General features: G+C 38.7%; 1 protein-coding gene and 2 long non-coding RNA genes across 3 annotated transcripts in view; 1 reads left to right on the forward strand and 2 right to left on the reverse strand.

Annotated features, from left to right (window-relative positions):
* Positions 1 to 3,148: 3,148 nt before the first annotated feature.
* The window catches only part of LOC110056192 (polycystin family receptor for egg jelly-like), a 30,248-nt gene continuing 5,901 nt past the window's right edge, over positions 3,149 to 27,495 (reverse strand). The window contains exons 7-19 of the mRNA XM_089293032.1: positions 27,096 to 27,232; positions 25,455 to 26,166; positions 24,299 to 24,748; positions 23,276 to 23,438; positions 22,055 to 22,234; positions 21,445 to 21,570; positions 20,219 to 20,446; positions 19,350 to 19,610; positions 11,912 to 12,682; positions 10,072 to 10,305; positions 6,728 to 7,999; positions 5,564 to 5,735; positions 3,149 to 5,200 (exon numbers count right to left, since the gene is read on the reverse strand). Of these exons, the coding sequence (XP_089149158.1) occupies positions 3,378 to 5,200; positions 5,564 to 5,735; positions 6,728 to 7,999; positions 10,072 to 10,305; positions 11,912 to 12,682; positions 19,350 to 19,610; positions 20,219 to 20,446; positions 21,445 to 21,570; positions 22,055 to 22,234; positions 23,276 to 23,438; positions 24,299 to 24,748; positions 25,455 to 26,166; positions 27,096 to 27,232 (6,529 nt within the window). The 3' untranslated portion in view covers positions 3,149 to 3,377. The remainder of the gene's footprint in view (positions 5,201 to 5,563; positions 5,736 to 6,727; positions 8,000 to 10,071; positions 10,306 to 11,911; positions 12,683 to 19,349; positions 19,611 to 20,218; positions 20,447 to 21,444; positions 21,571 to 22,054; positions 22,235 to 23,275; positions 23,439 to 24,298; positions 24,749 to 25,454; positions 26,167 to 27,095; positions 27,233 to 27,495) is intronic.
* Positions 14,195 to 16,942, reverse strand: LOC149111337 (uncharacterized). Its single transcript, XR_016208224.1, has 2 exons — positions 16,660 to 16,942; positions 14,195 to 16,262 (listed from the first exon to the last, which is right to left on the reverse strand). It is a non-coding gene; the product is annotated as an uncharacterized LOC149111337 (long non-coding RNA).
* LOC149111338 (uncharacterized) lies at positions 16,992 to 17,778 on the forward strand. Its single transcript, XR_016208225.1, has 2 exons — positions 16,992 to 17,137; positions 17,562 to 17,778. It is a non-coding gene; the product is annotated as an uncharacterized LOC149111338 (long non-coding RNA).

Below are 27,495 nucleotides of genomic sequence, written 5' to 3' on the forward strand. Positions count from 1 at the left end.
GCTCGCGCTCTGCGCGACTTGAAATTTTTCCCCGATCCTGCTGACTCACAATAGAGATATATAAAAGAAAAAGCTTACTATGAACTTCTTCTTCTCAATCCGTACTTGAGTTAAGCTGCGGATCCGCGTTTTCTCCCTCCGATGTATAGCCTGCTCGCTTCGCCATAAATCGACAGGAAAACTCACGGACCTAAATTTTGCTGATTTAAAGGTATATTGATGTCTCTTTGTATATTGTGTTTACACAGTGACGTATTACTATTGATCTGCTGGACACGAACTTTCTGAAAAGTTTTAAAGACAGACAGCAGTGATATAGGTAGAAGGAAGGAATCATTGAGTTATACTCTAAACAACCATTGAGTTACATACTCCCTCACTCGTGCCTCAACGTACCCTTAGGCACGTAAGGCCCTGTACACACATATAGGAAACTTAAAAAAAAGCCATTAAAGGGACACTGGGCGTTTTTCATTAACAAAAAATTTCGGAAAATTTCTATCGGGAATTTCTGTTTGGGAAAAGCGCGTTCCTTTTGTCACAAGTCCCGTTCGTTCACAGGCCCCTCTCTGTCGCTTCTCTGACTCTCACGCGAATATTCAAAATGGAGGCCCATGAGGCCCATCAGATGTTTGTTTTTGTGCGAAATGTTTGAAGTCTTTATAGTTAGTTAATTTGTATAGAGGAAGAAAGTTTGATTAACTCAGAAGATGATGCAGTAGATATCTTTCCAGCGGCCTCTACGTTCATGAGACGGAATTTGCAACGAACTGAAGGCTATTTTGAACACGCGTTGCCAGGATATTCACTCGATGAGTTTAAAAGTCATTTTCGAATAACGAGAGGCACAATGGAAGGTCTGCGTAGAGTCGCCCAAGCTACAGGAAGAGTGCCACAACGGAATTCATTTGGAAGACCACCAATTCCGCGCCAGTATTGGCGTTCGTGTGGTTTATTTCAAACTCGGAAGTTTTCCGTTCGGTTTCTGACAGGTTTAACGTGCACCGGCAAAAAAGCTTCGAACAAGTAAGAATTTCTACCTACCACTTTTATATGCAGCACATTCGTGCTGCGATAAGTTTTCTAGATCTGGCGCTAGAACGTGGCAGGCAGAGCACTCGTAGTAGCCCTGAAAGTTTGTTTGCAAAAAGCTTCCAGAAAACTGACCCTGATCAGCCGCCATTTTTGTTGAAACAAGCGAGAGCCGAGGGAGGCCTGACCGCTTAAAAGACCGCGAAAGGCATGGAACTGGTGATAAAGACGAGAAATCTGTAAATGGAACACAAATTTTCCATTGGGACGTTTCCTCCGGGAAAACGGGACTACCTTTTCAGGAATTCCGTTTATTCCGGAAAATTTTTAAAATTTTTAAGCAAACATATCGTGACAGTGTCCCTTTAAGTCTACGACAACGTTCACACTGCATCGGACTGAAATTTCAAAACGCAGCTTTATTTCTACGGTTAATTAGGCTAGGCCTGTCGTCCACACTAATGGGCCCTAGGGAAAGCGGCTTTTGAAAATATTATCAGGAGTGCTTTTGCACGAATCGAGGCAACAACGCTTCGAGTCTTTAATCGATTGCCACAAGCCCCGGGTCAAAGGCTGCCTTCCGTTGAACGGGAAGGTTTGGCTTTGAATATTCTGCTAAAGTTTACATAACTGAGTCGTATGCAGCTTCACTATAACATTGCCATTAAAAATTCAAGGAAACGCTGTTTGATAACTTCTCCGTGGTCGCGACTTAGCTCTGGATACTACAAATTGACAGGAAACCGGACGCTATGTGAGGTTGACTGTGGACATTAGATTATATAGTAATAAAGAAGTCAATCTTGGCCTTTCGTCCAGTTATACCTGCTACATCCTAGAAGTTATCCCAACAGAAACAATTCAAGAAACGTTCTTCTTTATGGAGGGAGCGAACTAAGGCTAAACTAAGCTGTTAAGTTTCCTCGCTTTCAGGAAACATAGGCTGTTCACAGCCTCTCTATTTACGCACCCGAAAGAAAAAGCGAGCGAAGCGAGCGCGCACGCGGGGGTGGGGGGGGGGGGGGGGGGGTGGGGTTTGCGAGTGAGGCGAGCAAGGAGAATAAAGAGACTGTGGCCATCTTTGGAAAAAAAGTGGACTCGTTAGGCTCCTTCCCCTGTTATCGCCTTCTTACTTACAGCTCCGCCCCTTGACCAATTAATTACATCGGACCAAAAAAATTTGAGCGGTAAATTGCTTGTGTAATTGATTGCAAGTTACACTTTGCACACAACAACATACATTCGGGTGTTAAGAATGTCGTCTCAGACGACTCCTTCAACTAAAAAAAAAAAGCTGCTAAAAGGGGGAGAAAGCCGAAATCAAGCGTTCCTTCCGATTTTTGTAGGATATGCGCTTGTTCTTTTGCTATTCGCTTGCGGCCGGAATCTTGGTAAGACGTGGAGAATTTATTCCGAAGGTGTTACACGGTGTGGCACTCGTCAACTACAATAAGCGTGACACAATCGTTTAGTGGGGAATCTGCGCTCTATAATATGTTTTGGAATTTTGCATCCAAAAAGTCTTCTGCTGTCTCCCGAAAGCAAGCTTAAGCATGTATTTCGCTTCTCCAATCAGCAGAAGGATGTCGTCCTTTGTCGACAAAACGATGGAAGAAATCCTAAGTTCTTCCATCCCTTCTACTTGTTCTTCCATCCTTTCTATTTATTCTTTCATGATGTTTTTGAGTGGCGAAACAATGAGAACAACAACATTCGCACTATTTGCATTTTTTTGCCGTTGCGTAGATTTGATATATCGAACTTTCCTAAAAGCCGGTCGGCAAAATTGGAGCAACTTCTTTCTGAAATCAGTGACACAATCAAAACTTACATGAAAAGTCAATTTTTTCTCGCATTTTGATTGGTTCTTACTCATGATCTAATAGAGGCCAGACGCATAGATTACATCATCAACATTCAGTTTTTTTTTTTTAACGTAGATTCCATGTTGCCGTGCGACTGTTCAGTAACAGATCACACATGACGTCAAACTGATGTGGTTAGCACACCACTAGATTGGCCACTTGATTGTTCTTACCACATTTTGACCTCATCTGTGATCTATTCACTAAACTCGTTTCGAAGTAAAAATTCTTTTGAATAATCAACTCAAAAATGAGGTTAATTAGGCTAATTTTAATACTTACAAAACAATTTACAATCGGCAGCCATTTATAAATAGGATCTATTACAGTTCCAAATTTGCTAAATTCAGTTTTTGAACTAAAATACCCTTACATAATCTTTTTCAAACTAAAATTTACGCCCGTTCTTATTGTTATCAAGTCCTTGAAAATGATTTGTTATGCACTAAATTTAACTGTCAACCTATCAATATCAATCACTTAGTCTGTTTGTTCGCCAAAGTTATCCTTTAGTTCCAAAGCAACGTCGAAAATATTCGACTTCATGTGATCAACATCTTCGTCATTGACACCGAGTAGAATCTCTATAGAAGTCAGTTCTAAAGCTGAGTGTCTAGGAGCAGGACAACTGAAATTCCTTCTGTCATTGCTGAACAAAGCAGCATTTGCAGTTAATAGTGCCTCTTCGACAACGTTTGTGTTTGGCAGTTCCGCATTCCAATTTATTTCCTGAGAATGACGAACGACGCATTCCGAAGTGTTTATGTCAGAATATATCACCTTATTGTCATTGCACGTGCAATGAATCAAAGAGTCAGATTTGCTGATGTTTTTCCTGTGTCTACCACCCTGTAGGAAGCTGTCAAATTCCTGAAACGCTGAAATGAACCCGGCTTCCTCTTGGCTGATCCCGCTTCGACTTCTGGCAATTTGGAAGTTGTCGAGAGGCTTTTGCAATGGCTTAGACATCGTGATAATCTTTGCTTCAGACCTTTTACAACTTGCTATTTTTCTTCGCCTCTCTACTTTAGATGTACTATTAGAAGGAAATGATTTTAATAACTTATTTGCTTTTGCTGAAAAATAGCTGTACATAAAGCTAGCCAGAGAATCGTCCGAAGACACGGCATCCTCCCTTTCGAGTTGGTAAAAGTCCATCAAAATAGCCACCAACATATTAACTAAGATGAAAACCATCCAAATCACGAACATGAACAGAAACGCTGGACCAAGGATCTGGTGATGAAGTTTCACATCAGGCAAGTTAACGCTTCCACCGACTGTCATCCATACTACAGTAGCAAAAGACTGATAGAAAGACGAAAATGATGGGATGGTCGCACCAAAAGTCAAGATTCCAGCCACAGAGAAGGCCAGTAGTGAGTTTCCAAAGACGACTACAAATGATACGAGAGATCTCTGAGATCGCTGTAAAGTCCGAGCCATTTGACCAATTTGGCGATTAAACTTGAAAAGCTTCAGCAGACGGATAGTTATTGTGAAAGTTACGAGCGCCAATAGATAGTTCTCGTAGTCTGACAACATGGCTATGCGGTCTAAACTAGAATTATCGTAAGGATTCTGTTGCACTCTCTTAACAAAGAAACTGGTTTGATTTGCCTTGAGCAACCCAATAATAACAGCAGACGTGGAGGTCAGTATCTGGATCATATGAACCCAGTGCCAAAACTGCATGAAGTACTCCCTCTTTTGATCTATGATTTCTTTGATTTCTAAACCCACGAGAATTAGAATACAAACGACAAGGAACTGATGGCATAATTCGTAAAGCGTGTTAAAGAAATCCCCACTAAATGGAGGATAAAGAGCCAAGGTCTGCACGTTAACACTGGTTAGAACTCCGCCGGTAGGTAACCTTTCGTACAAATACTTGACAGAGCTAAACAGCCTACTTGATGGCTCATGCACAGAAAATTCAATAAAAACAGCCGCTGTGAACTCGTTGATCCAGTCGTGGTTCTGAAGCTCACTAATAACATCCAAGGCCGACTCTTCATTGTATCCCAGGTCTGCCACATACCCTCCACCATCATAGTTATTAGTTAGTCCTCTGTATCGCATAGTTTGCAATATATCTCGTGAGAGGTACCTCCAAGGCTTTGGGCAAAGGTCGTAAAGTTCCAATTTGTTCCAAGCTGTTGTTAGATTTTTAAGTGCGATCCATTTGGGTTGATAGTATTGACTTTTGTCTTCGTTGTCTTCAGAGTAAGGCAGTAAGCACCTCCTCATAATCTGTTTCAGATTTAATTGCACAATGCCAGCGTCTCCTTGGCAACTCGTTTCTGTTAAAATATAAAGATGGTACGGTGAGTTTTTTTTTTTTTAAGATAGACTCAAAGAACTTTGTTTAGGAGACCAAAGGTATCAAAACAGGGTATATGGTGATGGTAAAGTTAGCTTCGTCCTAGTGGTCCACACTGCTTATCCCAATTTCAGCAGGAATTCCTCTACTCAAAAATTTAAGAAGGCATCGCTGGTTGGATAGCTCAAGTGTCTCAAATATGATGCGAAAGCAGTCGAAATCCAGCCTTGTACCATTTAAAAGTTCAGTTTAGTTAATTCTATAGACGTTGGGGTTAAACACATTGTTCAAACTAAAAATCTTGGTAAAGTTTACAGAGTTCAAATAGTTGTTTAGCTCTCACCTTGTTTTAGCCGTATTTGTCTCAGGCGCGGCAAACCTATCAGGAATGCTTCTCTGTTGCTAACAAATCCTTCTTTGTAGTCAAAAGGCTGACTGTTATACCACGAGACGTGATAAAGTCCCGGTATTAGCTCGTGCCTTGTCCAAACCCAGAAGGAGCCTACGTCTGTCACCTGGCAAAGAAAAGTCCAATTCGAGTTACTACGTTCAAGTGTATCCTGAACTTCAAGGGGATACCCCTCAGAAGTTTTGATGAGGCTGTCAGCAAACATCCACAGGGCATAAGTCAGGATCTGATTCGTCTTATGTCAGATATGGCATGCGCTAAAGTGTTATCCACAGTTCAACGCAAAACATTCGTGTTAAACACAGCTAAACGTTAAAACAGTCTCCCGAGAGAAACAAGTCATCTTGACTCATCATTGCACTTTTAATCCACAAATGAACACGCGAGAGTCATGACCACGCTGTCATATATTGACATGATGGGCATTTCAGAACACCAGAGATTTTTAACATACACTAGCCGTACGCTAGGGTGTGTTTTCAAATGACAAGACATTTTGTGACATTTTGAACGGCTTTGAGTTTTCTTTATATGAATAGTCGACGATAAAGATTTAACGAGCTCAAAACAATAAAATAAAACGCGCTTGTTTGTGTTGCCTTACAATCAAAGGCGATGATTAAGTTTGTCTCCCCTGAGGTCTTTCTCACGCTATGAACCGAGAGAGGTCGAAACCCTCGATCTCATGGAAGAAATTTGTAAAAAATCAGTGGGGGCTAAGAGATACGTTTGAGTGTGTCAAGTCTAAAAGGTGTCCAGGGCCTTTTTCGCTTATGCCCAATTACAGCTAGGTTGAAGCCCCAATTTCATTTTAAGGCTGGTTTTAACGATTGAAACAATCATAGACAACATACGCATGTGGAGTTATGTGCTGTTAAGTAGCACCTTTTGTTAGAAAACTGCCCTAAACTGGCGCTAATTATCAGCATCTTCCTGCGTCTGCGAATGTCGGCTAATCCTTCTGCCTATGCGCTAGCGGACAGTGGTATTACTGCAACAATAATCATCCAGGTAAAACTGTGACGAATTTTGCCTCAGTACCTAATTGCGTTATCACATTTGCATCATTCCTATTTCTTGTCATATTATTTCCTTTACCTTTTCGAACCCTCTGAATATATCCTTCACAGATTTAGTCATAGAGAATCGCGTCGAGTCTCTGTTGCCATAGCAGACTATCATCAACATAAGAGAAAATATGAGGAATGCAGCAACGTTTCTTATCGCTCTAGACATCTGAAGAAGTTTCTTTCTAAACTCTTTGGCCTTGCTTAGTAAGTGCTCGCTTGGAGCATGATATTCGTGTTCTTTGTCGATATAAATAGTAGACCCACAAACATCTTGCTTCCCTGGAAGAGTTTTGATTACTAGTGACAAGATCATGGCCAGGAAAATTGTTTTAATTGGCTGAATAATAATTGCATCTTCAACAAGAGATACAAAAATAGAAGTAAGCCATTGGTTGGAAATCTCTGCACCCCATGATAAACTGTAAAATACTGTAAATGCTGAAGAAGTTAGTGTCACCGACATACACAAACTCCAGGCGATGAAAACAAAGCAATGCGGTAGTCGACAAGCTCTTTGTTTGTCAGGAGAGGTTAAGTTAGGACCATGATCCGTGTTAAGATGCCCTTTCACATTTCTGAAGATCGTAACAATCACCATATTAACAGGGATCGTTATAAGACCACTTTGTATACCAATCATAATCTGTCTCCAGCTTAGCACCATCAGTCCAAACGTAAAAGTATGTGTTGGCCTTTCAGAAAACTGATAGAACATGGCGTTGGCTACCATTGATGAAAAGAGAAACGATAAACAACAAGACAGTCGCTGACAACGAGTGAACTGGCTGGTAGGCGGGCGAGTAAACAGTGACACCCAAAGGTGTTCATCGCCTAATTTTCCTGAAATCTTGGACCAAAACACATCTTTAAACCTAGCGCGGTCGTTTTCACCTAGAGCTTTTAGTTCCAGTAAAAGGTTCCCTGATCCTCGTTCTACAGCGATCCATCTGTTTGCAAAGAAATGCCATTTATTTCTGGTATGAGACTCAGTGATCGTCACTTGTTGAAGAAACCAAGATGGACTTTGACCAAAATTGTCATGCCAAATGCAAAGTTTGACCAATTTACCAAGACAACGGGGAAGAGACACAAAAAAGTTAGTGACGCTTCCACGGTAAAATACTTTTCCGCAGAGTGAGAAATCTGTTAAAATTATTGGACCGCTACTGCCTTCCTCCCCAAAAATGTTTATTCCTACATTGGCTGTTGTACCAAAGCCTTGCCAGATTCCTGTTTGGATTTGAATCTCATATGTGTAGTCTGTCGGGCTGCATCTGCTAAGGACTACATTTGCCACAAACTAGAAGGAAAACACAAAAATGTTAAAAGCCTACGAACTGGCCAATAAATTCTATAGTGTCAGCTCAAAAAGGGTAAAACGTCAGGGATAGCCTTAAAACAAGAAATCATGGTTTGTTCATTGTCAGAATAAGAACGAGAGAGGGATAGGGTTTACAAATGCGCCTGTCAGCCCTGGCATTTACGACAACCGCCCTCGCTTCCTTATACCTAACACATAAAATGGAATTGCGGGTTGTTTAACTTAGATCGCGTTCTGAAGACCACCCGAAATGAGTTAAATCGCGCCGGAGGTCTAAACGTTTTCGCAAACTGAATTACGGATGGCAAAATGTTTACCGTTGCATTTCATGTCAGCTAATCAGCGATATTTATTTAAAAAACAAACATTATGCCGATAACCGAAAGCATAATGTTATTTTATATATATCGCGAGGCATTTCCTGTCTTATCATTTTGCGGCTTGTGTTCTAATCTGGTAACAATGGAAGTCTCCTGTCCAATGAAAAATGGGCGCGCGTCAAATTTAAGTACAAAAGGTTGGTTATCTCGTACACGCGGCCCCTTTTTACTATTGCCATCATCGCAAGAAGAACTTTTCTGCTTTTTAGCGTTCAGACTTATTTGTTCTTTTTCCCTCCACCTCCCCGGTCACCGACCCGCAGGCTGTCAACATATCTTATACAGTATTTTACTTTAGTTTTCGCTGGTGGCGAAAGTTTTAACTCCACCTCTCCTGAAGAGATTTGAATCTTTGTTTGCAACCTTAGTTTCAATTAAACTCGTCCCATTTGTGGCCATTTATCCCAAACGATTCGTTTCTATTGTCGTCTACCTATCTCTCCAGCAAACTAGTGCGACGCCTTGCGGAGCTCTTGATGTCTTAATCTTTGCGAATGACTCAAGATAAAATACAGTTGTCATCCTTTGAACAGAACTTGACATTGACAACGGCTCTTTTGTTACACGAACAGGTTACTTGTTTTCAGGTATTGTCTTTACAACAATAGCTATTTCTCGTAATTGCTAGTATCCATGACTTATTTGAGGTTCACAACTTTTTCACTGCTCGGAGTGATTTCAAATTGAGTTGCTCCAATTAATCAGAGTATTTTAGCAAGCAGTATTCGAACACCGAGTACTTATACCTAATCGAACCCTTTTGGGATGCTTCGGCGGCATATCAGGCTACTTCGGTCGAGCCAAGGTTCGTATTTTGGCGAGACGTATGTAGTCGAGTCAAAATGCCTATGGTGAGACCAAAGGAGATTGATATGCCGCCGAAGTGTACCAAAAGGTACGACTTGCCGTATCCAAATTCCGCCAAGTGACCACGATATCGTAGCCATAACAGGCACTGACCTGATATCGCAGGATATCAGGACAGTAAACATGGCTTCTGATTGGTTAATTGCGAATTTGAAGGGGTACAATAAATGGGGTATATTGACTAACTATAAATTACTCCAGGTGATTTGGGAAATGCCTAGTTGAGCATTGTTTGAACATACATACTAATTACTAATTGCTTTGGTATCGAGTGTCGATAAGTTACTGAAGAAATGTTATCATTTATTTATAAACAATTAAAAATATTTGTTTAGTTACGTTGCCAATTAGTCGCCACAAAACGTCCCTCATGCAACGGAATTTTTCTCCCGTTAGTTTTAAACCGATTTGACCATTATCTAACAAGAGGTGTCCGCCATTTAAAAACAAAAATTAAATCCAGCCGGTCTCAGAAACTCGTTTAACCGGTTTGAGAATGACATCAGTGCTTTCTCATTGGCTCACAGCCAACCTTCGCTTTAGAGGCGCGATACTGCATGGATTGTTAGCTGGTCCACTAATGCACACATCTCTTTTAAACACTCAAGTTATATTTGAGAGTAAAAATCTTAAAACAAGGACACATCATGTAATATTAAATAATCTTCCTCAAAGCCTGTCCAACAGCTCATTAATTCCCAGTTACTCTGACTTGGCCCAGGATCTAAGCAATTTTTCAGAAGTACATAGTGTATTTGCAAGTGACAAGAAAATCTTTCTATTAAAACATTTCTAAAAACGCACCTTTTCTTGGTCTTTCTTGTCAGCACGTCGAGCCAAAACTAAACTAAAGAAATACACTCCGTATATACAAAACACCACAGCCATAACAAAGTTTCCAGTCTCTCCCTGTTCACCAAACTGAACCCAAACTTTGTCAAAGTCGATGGGATTTGCGGCCACAAAAAAGTCTCCGCCAAATGCTGATAGATGATTACACAGGCAGTGAAGTTTGCTTATATTAGTTTTTGAGCCAACCTACCATAAATAATAAACAAAACGTTTATAGTTCTGTAACGTCTGTTCAGTATAAATGATACTCAGTAAATAGCAGTGGATAATGCTGATGTTCAGCATGAGTATCCGATTCACAGTCTTAATTTCCACTTTTCAATTAACCCTCAGACCTACTGGAGGGCATGCAAAGCCCAGCCCTACCGGCCCCAACAGTTGATTAGTCACTGTCAACTATCGCTTATGATAAATGAGTAATCGATGAATAATCGATAGGCCACAAAAAAACTGCCATCGATTAGACATTAACCTCATGATCAGTCTTTGAGGACATTGATTAGTCCTCTGCGCGACATAGGTTTCTGGTAACACAAACCATGATAAATCCAAAATAAAGAAAAAAAACAACAAATGAGGGGAAAAGACGCCGTAAACTTGCCGTAAATAAAGATAAGTGAATTTTTTTTTTAAAATGACGAGAACATTGTCAATAGCTTTTCTCGCTTTTTGATTGGCTACTTAAAGAAGTCCATAAAATCTCATTGGTTAAAAAGTTGACAGTTCGACAGCTGAAAGTTGAACCTGAAAGCTGCATAAATGAAAATTTTATCCGTCTATACTCTTATTGATGATAAAAAAGGCCAATCAACGCGCGAGAAATTAGACAGTTGTAAAAATTGCAATAGACGAGAGGAGAATCGATTCCTTTGAATTTAGTTACTTTCCTCGTTTAACCTTACATGTACAATTCCTCTTTGCGTATTATTACTCATTAACCTAATTAAGCAATAGACCACAAGTTTTTATGGTTTATAGGCTGATAAACCACGCGTGATGTTGGAAGAACACGAGAAGAATTCGCAAATCACGAGCCGCAGGCGAGTGATTTACGAATTCTTCTCGTGTTCTTCTAACATCCCAAGTGGTTTATCATACCTCCAAACCATAAAAACTTGTGGTCTATTGCTTTTATATAATAATTCAGAAGACACGCGAAATTTCTATGAGTTTACTGGCACAATAAACCATAGCTGACTGACTGACCAATCTGAGCGCGCGCATTCATTTAATTGTTATATAAAGAGTTATAACAGGAAAGTCAGCTATAATAAAAGAAAATGTCGGAAACGTGATACATGTGCAGCATTTAATAATTAGAAAACATGTACCGTGTTTCTATCGAGTTATAGAAACACGAGTGAAAGTTTGGGAGAACGAGAAATGCTGTGGGAACACGAGCCGCAGGCGAGTGTTTCCACAGCTTATTCGAGTTCTACCAAACTTTCAATCGTGTTTCTATAACTCGGTAGAAACACGGAGAACGTGTTTTCTATTTCTTTTAGAAAACACTGCGACAAAAAAAAGGAAAACAACTTGTTCACTTTGATCAAAATGTAAATTTTCTTTGCACGCGCCATCATTACGTCAACAGCTCGTGCTAGTTCTGTGTTTTCATCGAGTAATAGAAACACGATTTTTAACCAATCAGCGCGCGTATTTTCTTACGACTGTTTTCTAAAATAATATATCTGATCATCGTAAAAATCAATAATTAATCAGTTGATTACTCACTGATCGCTCGCTGATGTCACTGATTGTTAAGTCTTGTTCTAATTGCAGTAATAATCACCTTACATCCGTCGTTTGTCCATTGTTGTTTCTCCTTCGACCAATACAAACAGCTACTGATCCATACAGACATCGTGTAGTTAACATCAACAGTTGAGTTGTATGGCGGTTTGATGATCTTTGGTTTGGGTTGAGGGGTGTTTGGAGGATCTTTCACTCCAATACAGGAACGCTTTTTGCGACCACTCTTACTATTACAGATGGATCGCGAATGGCGTCTGTGAACATTCCCTTTTGAACTTGTGTCATTCATTCTCAGATCGCCAGAGGAGTTCTTATACAACAAAATTCCAATGTAATGATCTCCTGATGCACCAGTCAGACTGCTTGACACAAGCAATCTGTAGGGCGATATGGAACTGCACTGCTCGGAGTCAGTACTAGAAGCAACCTTTCTGCAATATGAATAATTGGGTACATACGTACTATAGGTGTAGTTCTCGGGAGTAGGCCTGAATCCAGCACTAATAAAAACATCTAAGAAATTGTTTTCTACAGGTACAATATTAATAACAGCAACTGCTCCATCAGATGGAATAACTATTTTGTGGTAGCGAATATTTTCAAAACTATTGCTCCATTTCACGAAAAAGTTGTCATCTGTCCCTTGCTTTTTCTGTTTTTTTAACGGAATAAACAGTTCAAAGGGCTCCTCAAGCTGGGAAAACTGAACATGACTCCCATTTGTCTTTATGCTGACGTCCAGCACGTCTGATGTGACGTTCTCAGAAGTTATGTCCCAAAGGAATGGGTTTGATTCAAATGTTATTACCTGTAGAGGAATTGAGAACAGTCGTAATGTTATATTTCTTCGTGACGATAATTCCAGCTCTCAGGTGACATCTGCCCCCTTTTTACTTGCATCATATTTCAAGAGCAAATTTGGCCAACCGTCTTTGTAGGGGAATTTCTCATTCGGTTCGGGGCGGGAGGGGAGAGGTTGGGGTGGCTTGAGCTTTGCGGCAATTTCTTTGGTCGCCGCCCTCTTTCTAAATTTTGCATCCACACTTAATTGACATGCTGGATTTTCGAGATCGGAAACCAAGTTTATTTGAAATAGCAGTTACGGTAGCAGTAACATCAATTTTTACTGATACATAATAAGTTTACAAGCTTTAGTAGCTCGCAGCAAGCAAAGCTATTCGGGGCGAGCTACTATTACTGTAAACAATATCTAGTTTAATAAAAAGAGAGAATAAGAAAAAAAAAGTATTAAAGAAATTTGAGTAAATAAACAAAATTAAACCAAAATATTACCCTTAACGCTAACTTGTCAATCTAATTGTTAAAAGAAGTTCTGAGAAGCAGTTAAGAGAAAGGAAAAAAGAAAATATGGCAAAATGTTTAACGCCTTCCAAACTAAAATGTGGTGTTCCAATTTGATAAAATTCAGAGTAAATACTGAGAACCACTTCAAAAATGGCTACTTTTTCGGTGTAAAATAGAAACCTGTCTCGGAGAAAAGTTATTTTTACGTTGCAGGCTTGGAAGTTTCGTTGGAAATGAGTGCAAAATTGGCCTAAAGTGAAACGTAGAGCTTAGACGGAAATCTATGATTGCCATTTAATTCCAAAGACGATATTTGCAATATACTAAGAATCTTAAACTGGTGTTAAAACTCAGAGGAAAAGTTTCCCTGTTTGCAAGGAATGAAAAAATTCTTCCGAGCAATTTCCTATTCTTTATTTGAACTGAAATGTAATGTTTAAGTCACGCATAAGAAACCAAATGATTTTTTTGAATTTCTTGTCTCGAGAGGTACCTCCATAGAAAACGATTCAAAATTTCTGATCCCCCAAACAACACAAGAGAGGATTCAAAATTTCCGATCCCCCAAAGAACACTAGAAAGGGTTCAGAATTTCTGATCTCCCAAAGAACATTAGAAAAGGTTCAGAATTTCTGATCCCCCAAAGAACACTAGAAAGGGTTCAGAATTTCTGATCCCCCAAAGAACACTAGAAAGGGTTCAGAATTTCTGATCCCCCAAAGAACTCTAGAAAGGGTTCAGAATTTCTGATCCCCCAAAGAACTCTAGAAAGGGTTCAGAATTTCTGATCCCCCAAAGAACACAGGAGAAGATTCAGAATTTCTGATCCCCTGCAAAGCCAGTGTTACATCCAATGTAGCCACATTAAATCATAACACTGAAGACAGGGTTTAGATCTTGCTGCCTGCCTGAACAATGTCTTATCAAAATATTTTTTCTTCATAACAATATTCAATTAGAAATTTTATACAAATATAGCATAATTCTTAACAGATTCCATACACTCAGATTATACTGAGAGAGTGATGAAGAACAATTTTCTTCACAGCAGTCTATTAATATAAGTAACTGTAAACATCACACATTGTATTACAATGATCTATGCACTTCAAAATTACAGTAGCTGTAAGTTTAAAAAAACAATATCAAACAGTACCTAAGAGGATAGGAAAGTTCAGAATTGATCAAAACAGTAAGATTACTCAAACTGCACAACTGTAGGCATAAATGCAGACTCCACTTTCTCTGTCAGAATTTGCCCACCTTATGTGAAAGAAAAATTTCTAACAATTTCTGTTTAACATGGAAACAAGGCACCTCACTGTTATAAAACAAAAAGAGTGTTCAGGAACACTACAGTACATTACAGGGATGACAATTAAAGACTGCAATATACATGAACATTTAAATTTGCAGTTGATACATTTAAGTGGGTCAATGTACTCTACATACATGTATACAGTGTCCTCCAAAAACCTGTTGTCATATAGCAGAGGCCATGGACTTTAGCTTTGCCCAACACGTTTTTACATCTTCAATCTAACTTTTTGAGTGGGCTACCAGTTCATTCACACTTCAGTTACGCAACCAGTTTAACCATGCTCAAAGGAGAAGAGTGTGGGTAAAATTGTTTTTATAAAGACCTGACAGATATGGATGCAAGTATTGTAGCTAATGCTACAAGCCATTCTATTCTTTCTTTTTTAATTTGGCATACTCATCTTGGAGATGTTTCCTGGTAGCTGGCAATAGTTTGCTGTCCTCAGTTAAAGAAGCCCTCCCAAAAACAATCATATCTTATTACTAGTTTATTACTAACTTCATGCTGCTTGCAACTATCTCATTCCTGGTTGAGGGATGCAAATCTCTATTCTTTTTTCTATCCAAGAGGTTTTGTAGATAGAGGATAGCTATCTTTGACATGGCTTAAAGCTAACTAATATCTATCTATCAGATAATTAGGAAATAGATTGACTAGCTAAAAACTAGCTTCCTGTGTAGATAGTCAACAGATACTTAGATGGCCTATCTATCCACTAACTTGTCTATCCAAAAACCACCACTAATGTAGTAAGCCAAAACCTAGGCTTTCTGAAGACTAGTCCTTACATTGAACAATAAAACACTATCCTATCTAGTAAAAAGATAGCCTATCTGAAAACTACCCATCACTCATATCACACTGTGATAACCTACCCAAAACCCAGAGATAGTAAAAAGATAGCAGCCAATCTAAAAAATTATCCATCACTCATGTACATGCAGCACTTTAATATTTACCTAACCAAAAGCTTTCTTAGTCACAGGTGGTGAAACTATAGCTAACTATTGAAACCTCTTCATTATTCATTTTGTATGGATCTTTGATAACTGCTCTTCAAATCCTAAACCTAAGTGAAACCTTTGTATTTACATAGGAAAATGTATAAATAACTAATAGTTTTATTTAAACCTGCTACAGTTGTACATTAAAATTTAATACCAAAAACCAGGCACATCCAGATGCAAAAGGAGGACAAAATCTGGCTGGAAATGAGTTTCCATTATGTTGCGATTTATCACAAAACTTACTTAAATTTAACATATATCTTTCTAAAATCCTGTTTGAAACACTTCTCAGCTACTTAAATTGGAGTCTAGTAAATGTTTACATTCTTCAGTAAATTTTCATGAAATGTAAACAGATTTCATGACCGGAAAAGCACAAAATATTCTTGACATGAATTTCAAATTTCAATTACAGTAATTTCTTCATAAAAGTATTTTTTTTCAATTTATTTTATCCATGAATCATGGGTTTTTCAAATTATGGCAAGACTTATGTACAAAGGTCTGGAAGTGGTTAAAAGTAATTTTCCGTAACCTAGCTGTGAATTATATCTGCTGTTCTAAATAACCTCTATTTGCATAAAGAAATGCCAAATTATAAAGGACCTTTGGAACACTGCCCAATTAAAGAGAACTTCAACCACCCTAATGAAAATAACATCAGTCTTTTGCAACTCAAGTAAAAAGTGGCAAACAAATGGTCTTGATAATGTAATATGCACATCTAACATAACCTCAAGAGCACCACCATCAACCTGAAAATCAAAAAGGTGAAGGATGTTGCTTTTTGATATCTTGTGTTTTAGGTGTTGTATACTACATATGTATGCCCAGTTGATCCTAGACAAGATATACACTAGATATATAAGAAGTATATGTAAACTACATGAGAGAGCTCACATTTATTGCACTTATTGTACTTTTACAATGAATGATTTTCCCAACACGAAATTGTTCGTATATTGTTGCGTTGAATACAGTTGCTTTCATAACTCCTTTAGGAAATGAACATTTGTATTCACGAAATCAACAAGACTTAACAGTGTGTTAAAGCATCTGCATCTTCTGTAATCTTCCACGATCAATTTAACCGGCCAGAACGTTTCCAGTATTTTAAGAACCGTCACAAATTATGCAAGAAAATCAGTTTACCTTGGAAAGCTGCAGGAACCATAACCTTTCTGTAAACCTGACGAGTGTAAGAGAAACCGCCAGCTGCTGGCAAATAGTTTGATTGCCACACTGTTTTGCCGACGAAACTTCATACTTTTCCACCTTTACTGGGATTTGACTCAACTGGAATAACAACGGACATCTGTAAACAATTTGTGACTGCTTTCCAACGTAGAGCAAGGCTATATAATAACAGAGAGCTTTGTTATCGAATCCTAACAACATTGACCACGATCTTTGCCCGTCATTTTGGTGTTTCCGTCCGATCCCATAATCCTTCGGTCAATCTGATAAATGAATACTTTTGACCAGCAGATTCCCTATCCAAAGGAGTCGGTTATTTGCGCGCAATTTCGAATCCAACATTGTCAATAGCAGCAAGAAGCATGGAATGATTTGTCCAAGTTCAAATGAGTATCTTGGTTGCTTCGGTGAAAGAAAGGCAAGTCGCAGAAAAGTAAGTATATCATAATTGTTGCTCAACATTACAGTTAGCTGCTCAATCTTTGAATCGAAATCAATGTTGTGGCTGAAGAAATTTCGTTGTTATATTTATTTCGCGATCACTGAAACACAAGAAAAACGTTTGTTCTCCTGATTTTATTAGCACCCGTAACGAAGAAATTATTCACATGCATTTCCTATGTATGAAATGCTTGCATAATAGCTTGTTAGTGTGCTTTTTGAAGAGGTAACTTAAAGTTTACACTGAATTGATTTGAAGCTACAGATCACGCTCGATACACTTCACTACCGCATTGCCTACATACTGCTCACTATTCTTTACAAAAGAATACACTCCCGATCAATTGATTAATGGAAAACAATGTTAATTCTAGCGCTATTTATAAGAATATTTAGCTTCAATTGCTTCATTGCAGAGCAGAGGGAAAAAAAAAGGCAAGAATAGCGGCCCTCAATCCGAAACGAACACATTAAAGCAGAAAACGGAGGTGGCGCAGACGGCAGCTGAGTCCTGATTAAAATTCTTGTTATCTTTGATGTGGACTTTAAACAACAGCTCGTAATTCTGGAGCCTAAATTCATATCTTTTTGAATTGAAAATAAAACCTTTCACTGTCCGAAATGAAACTGCAATTTTTGTCTCCATCCTTTGGCGTGGTTTCAAATCGTTATTAATAATGACCTAGCTGTGAATATTTCATTTGTGTACTTTTCTGATGCCCTTTACTCTGTGATCCTTTTGTCTGTTATGTGTTTAAAGTTACTATCCAATCGTTACTTTTTAGCTATCAGACATCTAGTTAATTTCTTGTGAATTATAAATAGACGGCCATTTCTGTCCTGTCACCTGACAAGGGGGATCAGAAATTCTGAATCCTTTTAAGAATTATGGGTAGATGACCGTTTTGTTCTGATAAGTTATGCACTGGGGGATCAGAATTTTTGAATCCCTTTAAGTCATGTGGGATCAGAAATGCTGAAATGTTGTAGAATTATAAATCGACAGCTCTTTCTATCATGTTAGCAGATTTGGTGGGGGAGGGGGATCAGAAATTCGCAATACTTTTAGAACCATGAACAGATAGCCGTTTTTGTCCCGTGAGGTGGTGGGGATCAGAAATTCTGAATGCATTTAGAATTATAAATAGATGACTGTTTTGCTCTGACGGGTTGCGGACTGGGGATCAGTTTTTTGAAACTATTAAAGTCTTAGGGGATCAGAAATTCTGAATCCTTTTAGAATCATAGATGGATTGTGGGCCGGGAGATCAGAAAATCTGAATCTCTCAAAAAAGGAAAGCGCGATGGGTGCACGATCTTTTTTTACATTAAATTGTACATTTTGGTGAAATTGGATGTATTGTCCCTGGCGGACTCAACTGAACACTTCTTTTTCTCCTTCCAATAAGCCAAAACCTTTCGGAAACACAAACTTTTTCGGCATCAAATACCAGTACCCTTCGGAATTTTTCCAAATTGGAATGCCACATTTTAGTTTGGAAGGCGTTGTTTGTGAAGCAAAGTTAATGAGCCTCTGTTTAGGTATTTTTACATGGAAATGACAGAACGCGCTACATCTCTTGGACGTGACAAACCTCTAAAGGTTAACGTGAACCTTTTTCCTTAAAGGGCTAAATTTCGTCTAAATCGTAACTTTCGTCTAAGTCGTCAATTTCGTCTAAGTCGTAAATTTCATCTAAGGGATAAATTTTGTCTGAGTCGTAAAGTTCGTCTTAACAGGAAATTTCCTCTAATACGTCACTTTCGTCTAAGGGGTAAATTTTGTCTACGTCGTAAATTTCGTCTATTATAAAAGCACAATTTTGCTGAAAACTCGACGATTTGATGAAGGGCAACGAAGTCTACTTGCGCTCATTAATAGCAAAGTAAAATAGTGAGAAATTGGGGCTGAGAAAATCGGCTGGCTAGAATTTCCCCGAGGAAACAAAAGAGAATCCTATTTGTGAGTGTTCGACGAGCTATTCCACTACCGTCTTAAATCTGACCGAGCGATGGTGAGTTTGCGTGTGTGTGTGAAAGTAGTGAGAAACACAAGAATTTATTCATTGTATAAACAATTTGCACTTATCCACTAGCCCCGAAATGCATTAACAAATGCCTATGTGTTAAACCTGAAACGGGCTGTTGATCGATTTAATTCGTTCCAGAGAACAGAACCAAAAGTGACAACATTGATCACTTACCTGGACATCTAACGAATGTACGGGGACCGGGAAGTTCTTGGTCAGTACTTTCTGCGATGGAAAAGATATACCACTATGGCCATCGGGCACTTGAAGAAGTTTTCTTACCAACACGGACGGAGTCTGTCGGTCAAGAACCATGGAGAGTTCCTCTGTTTTAAACACGCTGGGTTCTGCCTCACCAACAACTTTGGTGGATAGTAAGGCAGTGCCGAGTTTGTCCATTAATGCGACTGACTGTTCGATCATAATTGGTTTCTCCTTCAAAATGATAACGATAAAGAAACAATAAGTATAACGATAAGGAGTACTATAAAGATAGCGACAGTGATAACGATAATGATAACGATGGCGAGAGCGAGAGGGAGAGATAGAGAGCGATAGTAGCAATGAGAAGAAACAAAAGGACTAGAAGAGCGATGACGACATAACGATAAGTACAGCGACGATAGCCGACGACAGCGCACGACAGCGATAACGACGGCGATAACGATAAAAATGACGATAATAGCGATAACGATAAAAGTAACGATATATAACGATAGTAATTGTAACATTACCATTCATGAGCGGGAAGATGCATGCGGTGCAAATCATTGCATTGTCAAGCTAGGGCAGATCATTTTTTGTATTTTACTAATTTTTATTGATTTAAAGCTATTTACTTACAATTGTTTATAAATTGATGATGACAATGAACAACTTCTCTACATCTCTTCTTGATTTCTTACATTCCGTGATCGAAGCTAGTGCTATGAAGAAGTCATTACGTATGGGAAAGCCAGGCTTGCTTAAGATTTCGTAAAGATTTCAATAGAATCTGGCTAAGTAAATTTGATTACCTCTTAAGAGTATTTAATACCTCACACCTTAATTAATTTTGCATCGAACTTTTCAAGCTGCCCATCGCTCTTCACTGCCTTGCCAATTTGTTTTGCGTCCGTCTGTTCACTGTTCGTGGTCAAAATGTTAAGAACGTAGGACATTCTGTTAAGAAGACCAGCTCCAACCTGTTGAATCAAGTTTACATCTTGGCTGTGTCTAGCTTCTGTATTTAAGCGATTTGTCATCGATTGAAGCAAAGCAGCAGCATTCCTCTGAAGACAAATTAAAAGACTGCTAAGTATGAAAAGAAAGACCTGACTCCTTTTATTGAGGGTACGTGCACAAGTTGTAGCTTATGTATCTCTTAACCACGTTTACAATGGAATTTTATCACCTCATAATGAAACTCACAAATTTGTGAATATTCTACTGAAAACAAATTCAAAATTGTAAATTTTGAAAGATTTTAAAACGATTGTGAATTTTAAAACAGATTAAAATCCGTAAGATACCTATTTTAATTTTTTTAAATTTTGTATTTGGAATGTTCATTTAGTGTCTACAATTAGTTAATATCTAGCTAAACATTCATTCATTAATTCATTCAGTCATTCAAATATTGATCATGGCTGAGTGGCGGTACATTACAAGTAAATAGAACGTTTAATGATATTTACCAAAGGATACTAAGTTTTCTAAGGAATGATCACTGCAGAAAGCAGTACCATTAACAAACGCGTATAAAATTGAGATAATCGTCGAGTTAAGGACCTAATGATCTCACGACGAAGTGTCCAATTTTAATTCTCCTCCTTTACCTCTATACAGCTTCATAGTAATTCGAAATTATTCTCGAATTTTGACTGGTTCTTATGATCAATTGAAGGACAGACGCATGAAAGACGTCATTAACATTCTTTGGTTTCCTCATTATATAAAACAAATAGATTCCAGGTTGCCGTGCGTCTTTTTAGTAATTGATCTGAGAAGACGTCAAAATGTGGTAACAACATTAGTGACACACTCACTTATCGCCTCGTGCGCCACATTTTGCCGGTTCTTACCACATTTTGACGTCATCGGTGATCAATTACTAAACAGACGCACTGCAACATGGAATCTACCTGTTAAATCGAGTTTAATTAATAATTCTGTTTTGCTAATGCAACAATATATTTTACCCCGTCAAATACTAGTTTAAGCTTGGCAAACAGTTGTCTTTGTTAGTTCAATCCAGTTAGTTTTTGTGATACTATTTACTGCGCCTTACCATTGCGTTAATTGTCATGTTATTCCTTTGATGAGTTGCTTTGTTTACAACTGCTGAAAGCTGTGTGACTTCCCGAAGCGTCTGCGGTCGAGCTACAGCCAAGTGTCTCAAGACTTCGTCCTTTGCCTTCAACGACGACAATAATGTATTAATTAAAATAGGAAACGTTTTAGATATCATGACTATTGCCCGTGCACCGCAAAAAGGGCGTCTTACCGACTAGCGACTAGAACCTATCCCATAGGATATTTTATGTTAAAGCCTGATGAGAACTTTCTTTGATGGCTTGAAGAAACCAGTTCCCTTATTTGTCTTTGAATGGTAAGCCTCGTCTACGTCGTAAAACTCATTTATTGGATGGGCCAAGGTTTTCAACTCTCGGTAGGCGACCATTTAAACATTTACAATTCGACATACCTGGCCTGTTTCAATTTCTGTTTACAACTAAGAATAGGATTTGTTTTTCGGCTATTTCGAGCTATTGGCTAAATGCTCACTATAGTAATAGTGCGGAGAGACAGCTAGACTGCGAAAGTAATTTCTGCTCGTATTTGAATCAGATTGTCACTATACTACACCGCTACCATCTGTTTTACTAATTTGTTATTACTGAGTTCGTTTCCTCGGAAGACAACCCTACGCCATCAGTGGCTGTGAGAGTGAAATAGGACTCCAAGGTGGCACTTTGCAGGTTTCCAGATCTGAGAAGTTTAGCAGTTGTGCTGTTAGGTCCAAAGATAGCCTTACTGACTGCAGTTATCACCTCCGCCCTGCTGCTGAGGGGTTCGACCTAAATATCAAGATGTTTAACAACATTAAGTCTTAAAGTGATAGTCGTTACACTTGTCTGCGGTATAAAGCGACACATAAGAAGCTCAGCCGTTGATACGTTTTGTTAGTTATTTTATTTCGCCGTTTCTGATTGGCCGAATTCAAATTCCCCGGGGCTTATTTTTCAAGACGGCGATTCCTATACCGTAGTTGTTTGCATCATAATTGTAAATGGACCGACAGATGAAGACAATACAGTACAATTTAGACCATACCATACCATACCATACCATACCATACCATACCATACCATACCATACCATACCATACCATACCATACCATACCATACCATACCATACCATACCATACCATACCATACCATACCATACCATGCCATACCATAGCTCTTATTAACCGAGCACGGGATAAAAAAAACTGTCGATCTTGGGATCGCCAGAAATGATTTCAGGAAAAGTTTCGTGGAAGCAATTTCATCACAATAGTATTGTATTGCATTGCATTGCATTGCATTGCATAGCATTGAATTACATTGCACTGTAGTGCACTGCAACTGCGCTGTATTGTATTGTATTGTATTGCATTGTATTGTACTGTATTGTACTGTATTGTACTGTGTTGTACTGTATTGTATTGCACTGCATTACATTGCATTGCATTACATTGTATTGCATTTCATTGCATTACACTCTACTGTACTATACTGCATTGTCTTATTGTACTGTACTGTACTGTACTGTACTGTACGGTAACGTGTCGTATTGTATTGGGAAATACGTAGCAAAATAATAGCGCGGTATCAGCATGTAGTGCACACTGATTTGAATAATATCGTAATCCGTAAATTTGTAATGCAGCGCTTTCGCCGGTTGAAACAAGTCCTTTATCGTCAAATTGAGCCACGGTGTTCCCTTCACCCAAGGTGAATAGTACTTGTAAAGTTATTTATTTGCATTTTTCATATTATCAAGCATTGTGACCATTAATTAAATATTATTACAGAGGGCATGTTTAAGTGCGTTAATGGCACTCAATTTTTACCTGGACGATGACCTGGACAGTGTATGCATCACCTAAAGAATCAGAGATTAGCGCCTGTAGCTTCACGACGTAATTCTCAGACTGGTTGCCTTGAGGAAGCCCAGTGATAAAACTTGACTCCTTTCCACTGGAAATTATGACAAGACCTTCGGTAGACTGATAACTGTAAATAAAAGAAGATTTGATATATGGTCAGTTATCACGGCCGTTTACTTCATAGAATCCTGTCTCTTCGAATATGTTATGTAATATATCAAACACAGAAGACCGTGTTTGAACAGATTTGCAAACACTGAGAAGAGAGTTGAAAATACAACGCGTAGCGGAGTATTTTTGACAAACTTCGAGGTGTTTGAAAATGTGGTACGGAGAAAACGGAGAATTACGTCGTAAAAATCTATGTTAATTAGGATGAGATATCCAAACACCGTCACGGTCATGATTTCTTTTGTTTAAACTTGATAAATTATTAATGAATTTGAGAAATTAATTTCATATCGCATCCAAAATCATGATATCATTCCTTTCAAGGGTCGTCACCTTAGAAGTCATTCAAGCGTCTTTGATGAAATAACCCCACATAAATGTCAATTGCGCACAAACGTTTATTGTAAAGATCAGTCAATGCAAACGGTTTGAAGATTTTGTAGAATTTTCTTTGATTCCTGTAAATCTGAACTGATTTCAATAGAATTCTATAAAACTTTACCATATATCTTATTGACAGAAACAGATAGATGTTTTAGATTCGACATGTAAGTACTGTTCATTTTAAATTTCGTGTAAAGGCGATGTTTTGCTAATTCAATAGTTAAAAAAAAAATTACCGTCTCATCCTCTACTGCGCTGTGTGGTAAAATAGTCAGTTTAAAAATGCTAACTGAGTTTTTCTTAAAATAGATTTTATAATGCGGACATGATTCTCAGAATATATTCCTTTGGTTCTTATATCTTCTGAGAAAACTGTTGTAATTGTTCAAAATTGTGAGGTGTATTTTGCAGGAACTTGCACTGAAATCTCACCTCAGCTGATAGCTAAGGGGCAGATCCTCATCTTCCCAACCGTAACACGTGACATTAAACTCCGTCTTAAGGACACGGCCTTTCTTAGGATGGATATCACACCCCAATTTGTGGTCAGGATTGCTTGGAGGTGAATTTGTGTAAAATATCATTTCACCTGATTCTACAATTCCTTCACGAAGGAGGACAGATGTTACGACCTTGTACTTAGATTTTTGCTCCAGTGGTTTCTTTGAACCAGAGAAGGCGATGTTAGTACTGTCCAAATTGGTGAGTGTATAACTTTCAAGGTTTTGAACTTTCAGCCAAGATGGGCCATTTCCTAAAAGGGTAAACTGGTACAAAGCCCAGCTGTAACTGATATCCTCGAGACAGTATGGTCCACTGCATATGGCCTCTATGATCATTCGCTTGTTCGTGCTGACTTTGCTACCGCAATTGATGGTACATCTGTTGGTAAAGTAAAGAGAATACCAACAACAATCATCAGAGAGACCGAACATAACTAGTGCCACACAAATTACACAAGGGCAATATATTACGAGAGATTAAGGGCTCCACAGCCTTGGTATAAGGGCGGCGTTAAACCAGTATTACTTGCGGCATACAAATAAGCCTCCCACGAGAAAAGTAGTATTGCTTGATCACTTTGTATATTCCTGATGGAAGCAGAATTTTGCCGTTTAATGAGAGTTGAATGAATGAGTAAGGTAATTGTTTTGTTCTTGTTCTTGTCGAGGCTTGGCTGCAAAGGCTATTGATTGGATTCAGCCGTTTTTCAACATGACATACTTTTTTCTTACCACGTGCTAGGTTGTCAATTGATTGCGCAAGTTCAGCATCAGCAAGAACAAAGATCTCTTACAGCGCTTATTTGCACACTCTCTTCTTTCGACCATCATGCATAGCATGTATACTTAATGTTGCTCTCTAAATTAGTCTTCAATTCAATCAATTTTTGTCTCCGTAAATTCTGAAGCTCTGTTGGGAATGAATAATGTCTCAAAAATAGCGGACTTCAGAATCAATTATTATATATAACTATGGTAATAATATTTTTTATGACATCGTATTTATTATCTAGAACCTAAGGTCTATCAAGGAAAATAACCTTTTTAATCTTTCCTATTATCAGATGTAAATTTGTCCCTCTTACCTTAAAGAAATAACATACGGAGGAAACACAGCCAGGGTATGAGTGGCTCTAGATACCCTACGATCTTTGGTAATAACCAATTCAAAGAGGTAAGTCTGATTTGCTTCCATGCTATCTACATCCACTTTAATAATCGGCTTGGCACTACTTAGCTTCCCTGAATGGTGACCATAGCAGCCACTCGGGCCCTCCTTCGTGACGTTGCCATCCACTCTCTTGCAGTACCAGCTGAAGCTTAATCCACTGCTGTTGTTAAGTCGAGTATTGGGATCATAAGAGCTTGATGCGTCTAACGTAACACTGCCATTTCCCTTTATTGCAGCACTACTACCAGCAATCTGTACAACCAAAGGTGGATAAACAATACGGACATAGCCAAAGTCGTACGTTTCTACTCCCTCATCGCCTGACCGAGTTTTGATGAATGCAACGCATCTGATGTACAGGTAACCCTCGTCGAACTCTCTCCCTTTTAATTGCAGTTTTCCTGTTTTGTTGTTAAATGCATCACCATGGACAACAAAGCGCCCAAACTCGCTTGACTTATCACTTGCTTTCGCAATTTCCCATTTGAAGTTCAAGGACTCTTCACAGTTTCCCTGACTTGTTTCAGCGAAAATAGTTATGTTTTGAGTGGTGTATAGTACAGTAGCTTCCTTGAGTGTTTTCTTTATAGAGATGTTAACTTGCGGATAGAAGCACTGGCATTTTACTGGTAACGTTAAAGTAAATACGAGATTTACTAAGGGAATTGAAGTTTTTTTCAAATAACTGTAGTAAGATCATATCAGTATGGCTGAATAATTTGGAGAAAGATTAACGACTTAAAACATAATTTTACAGCATTAAAGAGTCAGGGCCAGGAGGAATTTCAAGCCGAAGAAAACAGTGAACTTGATGGTGAAATGTTTTTGTGGTAGTGGTGGATTTAAACTGTAGTGGACAATAAAAGAGAGGGGTGAATATGGGTATGCAAATCCGCTGATCCGTGCCTTTTATTTCGCCAAATCCGTCGATCCACCAATATTTTTGTTCAAATCTGACACCACAAACACATTCGGAATCAGAAGTTCAAAGGTAAACTGGTAAATTTGAATGCTATTGTTAATTTCGCACAAATAGTAAAGAAGGCAACATGCTTGATCACTATAACACAGTACAATTCCAATAACAGTCTCACGCCTGAGTTTAAATGAGATCTGTTCGAAAAAAGAAATAATTTGAATGAACTCGTTAACATCCCGACCAAGGCTGAAGGAGGATTTATGATCCAAATTTCGTTAAGTACCCAAGATCCAAACATCAAGAAAGGCACAATCCGGAATCCGCCCCAAAATTCACAGCTGATCTACGATCCACTGTGATTTCAAAATCCGCGAATCCGCTCGATTTATCGCAAAAATCCACAATCCGTGCGCTTTTTAAGACCAAATCTGTCGGTCCGAAAACCTATTCACCCTCCTCATAAAAACTCAACCAACGGCAATTACAGGCTCTTTTATCTCAAAGCGAACGCTGGAATGACTTATTCTCGTTCTGCTCTGTGATTGGTAAATTTTTGCTTCATGTTCCTCCTTTGTTGGACCTTATATATAGAATCTTTACTCTCTGTGCAAAAATGCTAAAAATATATTTGCTTACATGGAAATCTGAACAACACATCAAGGTTCCTTTTTTCCGTGTTCAGCTTCGCTACCAAGTTTTTCTCGCTGGATTTTAAACAAAGAATTTTCATTTCGGCGGTGAGGACTGTATAGCCAAAGGAAGATCTGTGAGGGCTGCAAAGACAAACGAAAAATGACGTTGTTACTCAAGTAGACTGGCGTTAATCGTTGCTGTTGATGTTGACTTACGTTAGGGGATTATCACGTGCGTTATGGTATGATTGCGTGCTTTGGGGGATGATTGCGTGCGTTAGGGGATGATTACGTGCGTTAGGAGATGATTGCGTGCTTTATGGGATGATTGCGTGCGTTAGGGGCAAAAAATGACCGGGGAGGCAAAGAAGAGTTCTTAATGATGGCTGCCAGAGAAACTTGCG

This window comes from Orbicella faveolata, unplaced genomic scaffold, assembly GCF_042242905.1.
Source record: "Orbicella faveolata isolate gen_17 unplaced genomic scaffold, um_ofav_v1 contig_24, whole genome shotgun sequence".
In the NCBI taxonomy this organism is placed as follows: domain Eukaryota; kingdom Metazoa; phylum Cnidaria; class Anthozoa; order Scleractinia; family Merulinidae; genus Orbicella; species Orbicella faveolata.